Genomic DNA, 11,671 nt, shown 5'->3' with positions numbered 1-11,671 from the left:
AATGAAGTGGCTTTTTTTTCCTTCAAACGCATTAATGGAATAGTGTCAGCAGGAGAGGTGCCAGAGAAGACACAAGGACAGGACAGTCGATGGCATCAACCCCCAGCCCACAGCTACACTACAGGGACAATACCAGGAGAAGAAAACACAGGGACAGCACAATGTATTGTGTGCATTCATTGTGCATCTTATTTATTTCCTGCATTTGATCTATTTTACAACTGTGAAGCACTTTGGTTCAGCACTGCTGTATGTAAACGTGCTATATAAATAAAGCTGACTTGACTTGACACAAACACAGAAACAGAGGTCTTACTGTTTTGGTCCAAGAAAAACTGTATAGGCCTATTTTCAATGATGTGTGAAAATCGACCTGGGTTAAAAATCGTATTAGAATGTTGATTTATTTATTCATTTTCTTTTTTTATTTGCCTAGACCGCCAGATGGTTTTCAACTGAGACTATTTCATTTGCTCCATCGTGCCAGACGAGCACTGCATGATTTCAAATAGTATTTTAACTCACGGTCTGACTTCCTGTATGATTTAAATGGGGGGTAATTATGTACTTGTACATAGAGTAACAGTACATTAATCCAATCCACTTCTTGTTAATGGTGCCACTAGGACTACATAGCTTAAAGCTATATAATTGGGATCACAGTACAAATTGAAAGTTACAGCTTTAATGTGCAATTGTCAAGAGAATACTGTTATATCACTGATTGCGTGTGAAACTCTTGATAGGTTGTTAGTACCCCATATGCTTCACCTTTCCAATTAGATCGCTTCTGCTCTAATGAGTGCCATTGCTTTCTATGTAATCATAACATTATAAGCAAAATATCCACACATAGTAATTTAATTAAGTCAAAGGGGTTATATAAAATCCCACACATCTTTCAATTCGCTTCAAAACACTCAGGCTATAGAGTGAAATGTAACTAAGTATAATAAGTGATGCACTAAAAAATATGATTATATACAGCGGAACTGTTTTAATAACTATTCAAATTAATGGTAACAAGTTCGGCAAATAGAAAGGCAAAATACATTGTTCAACACCAATTTCCTGTGGTATTTACAATATGGGTAGTCTGACAAATCATGTTTTATAAATGATTTCACAGGTAAACAGGCAACCGGTTTCAACAGGCAAATAAATACTATTCCACAAGACATTGTTTGGATTTTTATTGTCAATTACGGCTATTGAGTTATGTGGTCTATTTGTTCATTTGGTCAGGATGACATTGGTAAGTGGTCAATTTCACATTATTAGCCCATTTTTGAGAAATACATTTGCTTGGTTTGAATTCTATAAAAGTGGGTCACGATTTAATGACCATGGGAAAATGTGGGACCCAAAGCCAGACCAGTTAAGAACCACTGATCTAGACAATGAAACAGCCCAATCTAAAACCTCTTCATCTATCCACTCCAGTGTCCTCTTGGTCCTCCGGGGCATCATCGTGTTTGACAGCTACCATCCTCCTCCTCATCTATCTTTACAGGACAGGATGACTTCCCGGGCGTTGTGTGTGTGTGTGTGTGTGGTGTGTGTGTATGTGTGTGGTGTGTGTGGTGTGTGTGTGTGTGTGTGTGTGTGGTGTGTGTGTGGTGTGTGTGTGGTGTGTGTGGTGTGTGTGGTGTGTGTGGTGTGTGTGGTGTGTGTGTGTGTGTGTGGTGTGTGTGGTGTGTGTGGTGTGTGTGGTGTGTGTGGTGTGTGCATGTCTTCCCGTAGCCTAGGCATCGTCAGGTCTGTCATTGGGCGCACCGCAGGGCTGCAGCATCTTCTCCATGAGGTTGAAGCGCACGCGGGCCTTGCTCTCGTTCTCTGCGATGGAGAAGTAGTTGAGCAGGTCGAAGTGGCCCATGTAGGAGCAGTACGAGTCTCTGTGCTGGTTCACCAGCCACTCCCACTTGCTGGTGTCGGCGTGGCCCGTCCCGATGTACTTCGACTGGAGGTGCTCCAGCTGGCTGTGGATGTTGTAGCGGTCTGTCATGGTCAGGATAGTCTGGATAAGACCTGAGAGGGAGAATGATGTCAGAATAGAATAGAATAGACTTTATTGTCCTTGTACAGTTGCCTACACAATGAAATTGTAGTGGTTCTTCTGAAGGTGCAAAAACAGAAAAACGACAAATATTACACACTAGACAAATTAAAAAGCGAAAATGCTACTTCTATATTGCAACTTCTGATTTAGACGAGAAAGTGAAAAAAAGTAACAGTTTCCTAACCCATCCTTATGATTGAGTAATGATGCTGTCTGGTAGTTACAGGCACAGCTAAGCTAGCATTAACTTAAGTAAGAGGCATGATTCATGATATGGTGGTGTTTGTATGTCTAACCAGTATGTATGTATGCCTGCTAGACGAGTCACAATATCGCCTATCCAGATACACTGGTGTACACTGACACACTGACATGCTCGCTGGCTGGCCTAGGGTTACATATACAATAGGCTAGGTGCACGATCTCCACTACTTCCTGAAAGGCACCTTGCATGAGCATATCGTGAGTTTAGAATGATAAGGTTCTATCTCCGTTTAGAATGATAAGGTTCTATCTCCGTTTAGGGCAGTTCAGAGATATTGAGCGTCAACGTTTTTACATTCCATTATGTTTTGTGAGATGGAACCTTTGTATTTTATTAATTACTAACTCAAAAATGTCAACATTTTAAAAATAACACCACACAGGCATTAATAAACACCTAATGGATCAGATTATGTAAAAAAAACTCAATTTTGACAAAAATGGAGATAGAACCTTATAATTCTAACGTCACGATATCCTGTCTCACTCTATTGGTTTAATTGATTAATCAGCTGTGCACTGTGTGTTCCAACAGTTTACCGCACAGCTGAGTAATCAATTAAGCCAATAGAGTGAGACAGGACAGCCACACAATGAGCCAACGCTAGGAAGCTAGTTAGCTTTCTTGTCCATTGTTCTCCAACGAGCTAGAGAGAGAGGTTTACTTATTTAACCAGTGATATAGCATACAGTAGCTGTTTCAATAATACTTACTCAACAATACTCACTGGAAATGAAGACAATTGCAACAAAAACAACTAAAAAGTTGATACGTTGGTCAGACTCGTAAGTATGACAACAATCGCGGGGAAAAACAGCACTTCCGGTGAGTGTCACGTTAAAACGTGCCGGGTGAAAAACATACCGTGACGTTAGAATTATAAGGTTCTATCTCCATTTTTGGCAAAATTGAGTTTTTTTACATAATCTGATCCATTCGGTGTTTATTAATGCCTGTGGTGTTATTTTAAAAATGTTGACATTTTTGAGTTAGTAATTCATAAAATACAAAGGTTCCATCTCACAAAACATAATGGAATGTAAAAACTTTGACGCTCAATATCTCTGAACTGCCCTAAACGGAGATAGAACCTTATCATTCTAAACGGAGATAGAACCTTATCATTCTAAACGGAGATAGAACCTTATCATTCTAAACGGAGATAGAACCTTATCATTCTAAGCTCACGATTACCTGGTGTATTTTCAGTTTATCATAAGAGTTTTATCATACTATACACGGTTTATCATTATATTATATTATATTCCTCTAATATATTCCTCTAATATTATATTCCTCGAGGATTGGTTCTCAATTGACCTATCTGGTTAAATAAAGGTTACATTAAAAAAAAAAAAGAGAAAAAAAAGTTTTACTAATAAAGCCATTATGATTGATTTGGTTTATATATACACTCACTTAAATATCAAATCGTACATGATAATTTTTTATCAAGAGCAAAGTTATGTCATCATTCATTTTGATCTCAAATGATGATGAATGAATGAATGAATGAATGAATGAATGAATGAATGAATGAATGAATGAATGGTCTTTATTGTCATTGATATAGTACAGGTACCAAACAACGACATTTGGGAGGGTGGGCTCCCCTGGTGCTAGGAAAGAAAAAAAAACTAAAAACAAGAAGGGAAAGGAGCTGGTTTACATAAATAAAGGCTATGTACACTATCCACTATACTATACTATACAAATAAAACACTGTGTTGTACTCTATGCTATGCTATACCTATTCTAACATTTCCTATTCTCTGAACCTTATGTACCCTAGGGTTGTCATATTGCACATAGTGTTATTGCACATTCATTTAAAGTGTCGCAGTTTGCAGGCTTGAAATGTACACATTTGTGCCTTAGCACTACACCTGATTTCAATCCAGCAGCTGCCATCAATCCGTCCAGACTGTCCAGGGCCCAGAACCTAGGTCTTTGCTGTGTTCAGGGCCTGAATGGCCCTGGGGTAGAAGCTGAGCTTCAGTCTGTTTGTCCTTGCGAACATGGTCCTGAACCGCCTGTTCGAGGGCAGCCGAGCAAAGTGTTCGTACCCAGGGTGGGATGGGTCTCTGGAGATCTTGGAGGCCTTCCTGAGGCAGCGTGTGTTGTACAGCTCTTCCAGAGAGGGGAGGGGGGCGCCGGTGATCTTCTGGGCCGATCTCACGACTCTCTGTAGCGCATTCCTCTCTGCGGCTGTGCAGCTGGAGAACCAGATGCAGATGCAGTAGGTGAGGATGCTCTCCACTGCGCAGCGGTAGAAGGCCACCAAACTCGTCTGCAAACTTTACGATGGAGTTGCTGGGGTGGACGGGGGTGAAGTCGTAGGTGTAGAGGTTGTAGAGGATGGGGCTTAGCACGCAGCCCAGCAATGTCCATTCAAGTGAAATATTTCACAGTGGGATTCATTTCGGACTCATATCTTGTGATATATCAAGCCAAGGGATATACAAGGGATATACGGTATAAAGGGCATGTTCTGCTTAAAATGGTAAACAACCTGATTCAGATTCAGATTCAGATTCAGATAACGTTTATTGCCATTATGCTTGACACATATAGGAATTTGTTTTGGCATTACAGTAGGTGCATTTATGCTTTTTTCACATGTAGACATGAACAAAAACAAATACAAATACAAATGCAAAAACAGGACAACACAGGACAGACAGTGCATGGATAGTGCTATATATCATATAAGTGCAGTGCAGAGTTTTGCAATAATGCAATGCAATGATTTGCCTGATGCAAATGTGTCTAGGTGTAGGCTAATGAATATTAACGATTATGAATGTCATCCCATTCATCACGCTCCTGCATGTATAATTCATTTTGACAACTATCTCTGATATAGAGGGAACTCTTCAATAAGATTCAGAGAGCCCTGCGGTCTGGGTGTGATTTAGCGTTTGGGTGTGTGATTAGATTAGAAGCCAGCTCATTGTGATTTGCATTTAGTGCAAAATGATATCGGCTTGTTAACTACTTGACTTGTTGACTTGAAGTGCTTATGAAACCTTTAATAGTCAATATACTTTCTTTCTTTCTATCTAACTTTTTTTTCTGTCTATCTTTCTTCCACCTCAAAGCATTCAACCAGGGATGAGAAAAGGCCTTAGCTTATTCCAACATATATTTTTTTCCCAGAAGTGCTCATCTCCTCTGGACTAGATTGTTCAGTTGTGTGATGAGGCTGGCTGCCAGTTCCTGTCTCCTCCGTTGCCATAATAATGAAATGTAAAAGGCTAGGGAGCAAGCCAAATCAGCTCCGGAGCCATTACCTCCAGTAGTTTCTCAGAATCCCTCCCGCCTCATTACATTTACTCCACTCTTTCTGTAAGCCTACCGCTGCATGCCAACCACAGTCTCAATTCCCTGAGGAGAAAGCTCATTGTCTCCTGTCCCTCATCTGCACTGTTCTAACTATGCAGGATAGAAGGCAATCTGGTTGAGGCCTATCAGGGGTCCCACCTGACCTCTTTTTTATTTTATTGTGATAGAGATAGCAGAGATATGACAGGAAGGATGGGTGAGAGAGAGAAGGGTTGACATGCAGGATATGTCTGCGGCCGGAATCGAACCAGGAACCCTGCGGTTACATGGTCAACGCTTAACCCGCTACGCCACCTAAGCACCCCCTCACCTGTCCTCTTATGTCAGGCCAGAAGGGGAGGAGGAGACTAGGAGAGGAGTTCCATATCATTCCTCACTCCATTCCATGCATTACAACGAGAGCCTCCCACTGAAGCAGTGTCTATTCTAAAGAGGAAGTACTGTACACCCATCTCTTGGCTTAAAGTTGATGAGGTTAAAAGCATCACTTCTTTCATTTGTAAAAAGAAAAAATGTTCTGAAAACCAAATAGAGCTATGGTTGAATGGAACGCCCCAGCCAGGTCATATCTCTAAAACAAGTGAAGCAACACATCATACGCACCAGATCCTAACTGAGTATTTTAATTCGATTTATGTTATTTTATTACTGTTTGTGGATGATTCTTTTTTTGTTATGTGGTTTGTGATGCTCACTAAAAACTGAGGCTGTGTTTTTCTTCTTCTTTACATGTTTCGTGTGGAGCCCAGGAAGAGTTTCATCAGCTAATGGGGATCCTGATCAATCAAAGTAAATCAAATCCACTAGCTCTCTGACAGGTGTCTGAGGCTGTAAGAGGGATGAAGACACGTGCCTAGATTGTACTGTAAGTGCTTTTTGATGACATGCTAATTGTCTTAAATACGAAAACATTAATTGTTGTTTACACAATATGAGAATAATGTATATAGATGACGACTGACTAATATTGTGAGTGTGAGAAGTTGCCTGAAGTGTGTGTGTCTGTCTGTGTGTGTGTGTGTGTGTGTGTGTGTGTGTGTGTGTGTGTGTGTGTTTGAGTGTGTGTGTGTGTGTGTGTGTGTGTGTGTGTGTGTGTGTGTGTGTGTGTGTGTGTGTGTTCTACTCTGAATGCATATTGACCATATCCTGTGAGTAGTCCCAGATGTCCCAGAGCTATTACCCCAGCACAGCTCCGACGGACCAGAAATTACGCCTATTTGACAAGGCACCCTTGATTTGGTGCCTGTTCAAACAGGCAATTGTTTGCATTGATTAATGACCCAGGTTTCAGGCATATTCAAGGGTATACTTTTAATAAAGTAGTAGACACACACCCAATGTCACCTGGGTAGAATAACCACCCATAACCATCCATAACCACCCATAACCATCCATTTGATTGATTGATTGAAAACTTTATTAGAAGATTTGCAGGAGTAGGTACATGAAAGTACATATTACATACAAGGTCAACTAACAGGATAAAAACCCAAGAAAGCCACTGGCTTATTTCAATTGGGGTCCTTGATTCTCAATTCATCGTTAATGAATAACCACCCATAACCATCCATAACCATCCATAACCATCCATAACCATTCATAACCATCCATAACCATCCATAACCATCCATAACCATCCATAACCATCCATAACCACCCATAACCATCCATAACCATCCATAACCACCCATAACCATCCATAACCATCCATAACCACCCATAACCACCCATAAACATCCATAACCATCCATAACCATCCATAACCATCCATAACCATCCATAACCACCCATAACCACCCATAAACATCCATAACCATCCATAACCACCCATAACCACCCATAAACATCCATAACCATCCATAACCATCCATAACCATCCATAATCATCCATAACCATTCATTAACTTGAATAAGGAGCAGGCTTGTATCTGCAGTGCGACAGGACAGGCTGGGCTGTATATAATTAAACACGATGCCTTTTTCCTGTTGCCATCGGTGTTGAGCTCAGGGCCAGTTAGGAGTGATTGCGGTTCTCACAGTGACGGTAGCCGGGGACATTCTCTCTCTCTCTCTCTCTCTCTCTCTCTCTCTCTCTCTCTCTCTCTCTCTCTCTCTCTCTCTCTCTCTCTCTCTCTCTCTCTCTCTCTCTCTCTCTCTCTCTCTCTCTCTCTCTCTCTCTCCCTCTCTCTCTCCTCAGACAGACTCATTCACCAGGCAGCCAGCTCGCCTCTGTCTCTGCCACAGCAGTGAAATGCAATGTTCCCTTCAATGACATTAGGAGCGCTGGCCATTTCTCATGGTGTGAAATTGGTTAGGGTCGCCGTCGCAGCTTGCTCATAAAAGGATGGAGATAGGAGGGAGAGTGATAGAGAGAAAGAAAGCAACAGAGAGAGAGAGAAAGAGAGAGAGAGAGAGTGAATAGCGACCAGAGGGTTTTTCATTTAAGGGAATTCGGAGAATGGTCAGACTCATAAGCGACTCCCTTCAACACTTCTGGAGAATATACCTTTGTCAGTTTGAAGACAGGCAGGAGTCAGCATTCAAATACAGGGAATAAACACGACAACAAAAAAGTAATCCCACCACAACGACAAGGAAATAAAGTGGCTTTTGCTCAAGTGGTAATTTCACAGTGGCCTCAATAGTGCAAAAAATGCTGTGCAGAGTATGATGACACGAAATGCAATACAACACAATACAGCATGGCAGTGAATCAGTCTAACAGGTCATCCAGTCGTGTGCAGCAGCCATACTACTGCAATATTCATTTCCGCAGTGTGCTTGGGGTTGGGGGGGGGGTGGCAGTCCCTTGCATCCCTTGTCCTTTGCACCCCTTGTCCAAGCACCAGCTCCATGGTCTTCTCAGCGTTGAGAGCGAGGTTATTGACACACACAGGTTATAAACACTGACTTTTATCCAGATACTGGGTTCCTTTATAACCCAGTTTAGGGATGACTGGTTTAAAGGTTTAATAAAGAACAAAACTACCTGAATAGACCAAGTTGGGAGCCAAATCTCAGATGTTGACTTCCAGACTTCCAGAACATCAAACTCAAAATAATGTGTTTTTTTAACACATTCCCAGGAAGCAAAAAAATGTTATTGTTCAAAAGCAAGGACTGTGTGATCATGTACTTATTTGTAGTTATGTGTTTTTAGCCTGTTGATGTTCTCTCCGCATGTTGTAATGTGCTAAACATGCAGTTAGATGTTCATAGCGATGTTATTTCTTAACTCCTACCATAGCTACCAAAGTGATGGTCGCAAACGCTTTGTCTGTACCCCACCCTAAACGCTTTGTCTGTACCCCACCCTAAACGCTTTGTCTGTACCCCACCCTAAACGCTTTGTCTGTACCCCACCCTAAACGCTTTGTCTGTACCCCACCCTAAACGCTTCGTCTGTACCCCACCCTAAACGCTTTGTCTGTACCCCACCCTAAACGCTTTGTCTGTAGCCCACCCTAAACGCTTTGTCTGTACCCCACCCTAAACGCTTTGTCTGTACCCCACCCTAAACGCTTCGTCTGTACCCCACCCTAAACGCTTTGTCTGTACCCCACCCTAAACGCTTTGTCTGTACCCCACCCTAAACGCTTTGTCTGTACCCCACCCTAAACGCTTTGTCTGTACCCCACCCTAAACGCTTTGTCTGTACCCCACCCTAAACGCTTTGTCTGTACCCCACCCTAAACGCTTTGTCTGTACCCCACCCTAAACGCTTTGTCTGTACACCACCCTAAACGCTTTGTCTGTACCCCACCCTAAACGCTTCGTCTGTACCCCACCCTAAACGCTTTGTCTGTACCCCACCCTAAACGCTTTGTCTGTACCCCACCCTAAACGCTTTGTCTGTACCCCACCCTAAACGCTTTGTCTGTACCCCACCCTAAACGCTTTGTCTGTAGCCCACCCTAAACGCTTTGTCTGTAGCCCACCCTAAACGCTTTGTCTGTAGCCCACCCTAAACGCTTTGTCTGTAGCCCACCCTAAACGCTTTGTCTGTAGCCCACCCTAAACGCTTTGTCTGTAGCCCACCCTAAACGCTTTGTCTGTAGCCCACCCTAAACGCTTTGTCTGTAGCCCACCCTAAACGCTTTGTCTGTAGCCCACCCTAAACGCTTTGTCTGTAGCCCACCCTAAACGCTTTGTCTGTAGCCCACCCTAAACGCTTTGTCTGTAGCCCACCCTAAACGCTTTGTCTGTAGCCCACCCTAAACGCTTTGTCTGTAGCCCACCCTAAACGCTTTGTCTGTAGCCCACCCTAAACGCTTCGTCTGTCCCCCACCCTAAACGCTTTGTCTGTAGCCCACCCTAAACGCTTTGTCTGTACCCCACCCTAAACCGTCAACACTGGTTGTATGAGACCATGTCTAGTAAATCTGACACGATCGAGCGCGGCGTAAAATATTGAAAGGCCAAGCGTAACAACCTTCATTAATATTCAGCCCGACAAGGCAAATTAAACTGACAACCTCAATCTAGACACCTTGAAAAACCATTATATTTTAGAATGTTTTCAATTCAGTGTCATGGTGGTGGACTCTAGCAGTGGCTAGTAGTACTAGAAGGCACTTTCAATGCAGGAAATTTGTCTTTCGTCCAGGAATTTACATTCATCTGCGTCTGGGAAATTGTTGAATACTGAAAAATTGTATGCAACAGGGAGATTAACTATAGAGGAACCCAGGCTACTTGTTCAAGAAAGCCACATTAACACGCCATGGATTAATGTGCAACAACAGTCATCAATTCTATGACACTGTAACACCAACAAACAGACCATGCCTGACTCCTATTTTATTTCCCTGAGGTAACACTGGGGCTGGAGAGAGGGACTGGGCACACACAGAGAAAGAGAGGGAGAGGGAGAGAGAGGGAGAGTAAGGAACCATAAGGGTCTTAACACACACACACACACACACACACACACACACACACACACACACACACAGCCACGACATACTGTACAAGACACATTTTTGTTTGATTTGAAAGTATTACAGCTTCAAATGATAGCCCCTCTGAGGTACCCTGTTGAGCTGCAAAGAGCCTGGCAATAACTACTACAGCTGCTCCAGGAGCTCGCTGTTAGTGTTAATACTGCTGCTGCTGAGGCTGCTGCTGGGTCTGCTAATACCACTACTGCTGCTAATGCTACTACTGTAGTGCTATTATTACTAAATGGACTGCACTTATATAGCGCCTTATTCCAGAGCGCTTTTACAGTGACCTCTCATTCACCCATTCACACAACAATGGTCGGCAAGGTACCATGCAAGGAGCTGGAGCAATTTGGCGTTCAGTGTCTTGTCCAAGGACACCTCAACACGTGGACACGTGGATCAAACCACCGACCTCGCGATTACCTCCTGAGCCACAGCCGCCCAGTATTACTACTACTGCTCTCTGTTATCTAATATTAAAATATCTGGAAAATGCTTCGTGACAGCAATAACACTATCATTTTGATCTCATGGATGGTCAGTCCTTGTTATTGTTGTAGTTTTAATGACAGATTGCACCTTTAATGAATGATTATAATAGTAAGATAGAATACTACTGTAGTGTTTAAAAGATAATGTTTTATTTAGATACATTCAAAGCACATCCAAATTCAGAATTTGAGTATATACTGTGTGTATATCCTTTAAAAAAAAACACATGATACAACCAGAGATGGTATATGAAAGAGCAAGGTTTACAGTAGATATGGAAATGCATCATTGAGTACCATGCATATCGGCTGTACAAATAGTATATACCATATATAGCCTATACGTATACTGCAGAAAATGCAGAGCCTTCAGCCAAAAACATCAAAATACATAGGTTTGTGATAACATAATATAATCAGTTTCAGATTTACAACAATATTTTGGAGAGCACACTCACCACACAACAAGTATTACCATGGAAACATTAAAAAAACATCCATCATTTTAAGACGTTTAGGTATATTGTCAAAGGCATTTCTGATGACAGATGTTTTATACACAAAA

The 11,671-nt window shown here is 42.1% G+C and overlaps 1 protein-coding gene across 2 annotated transcripts; it reads right to left on the bottom strand.

Moving 5' to 3' along the window:
- Positions 1-966: 966 nt before the first annotated feature.
- Positions 967-3,142, bottom strand: LOC308173746 (splicing factor 3B subunit 5-like). 2 transcript variants are annotated; one of them, XM_080548789.1, is made up of 2 exons: positions 3,038-3,142; positions 967-2,028 (listed from the first exon to the last, which is right to left on the bottom strand). In XM_080548789.1, exon 2 carries the CDS (start codon positions 2,003-2,005, stop codon positions 1,745-1,747), a length of 261 nt encoding a protein of 86 aa, XP_080404915.1. In that variant the 5' UTR covers positions 2,006-2,028; positions 3,038-3,142; the 3' UTR covers positions 967-1,744. The 2 variants fall into 2 exon arrangements, with proteins under 2 accessions (XP_080404915.1, XP_080404916.1); XM_080548790.1 differs by having other exon boundaries at positions 3,052-3,112.
- Positions 3,143-11,671: the final 8,529 nt, after the last annotated feature.

Source organism: Nansenia antarctica (assembly GCF_963989245.1).
Source record: "Nansenia antarctica genome assembly, chromosome: 19".
NCBI lineage: Eukaryota > Metazoa > Chordata > Actinopteri > Argentiniformes > Microstomatidae > Nansenia > Nansenia antarctica.
This window is presented reverse-complemented; position numbering and strand designations above follow the sequence as displayed.

Bases quoted from the DNA above. Each gene is read 5' to 3' on its own strand.
- LOC308173746 (XM_080548789.1), bottom strand. From the start codon at position 2,005: ATGACAGACCGCTACAACATCCACAGCCAGCTGGAGCACCTCCAGTCG.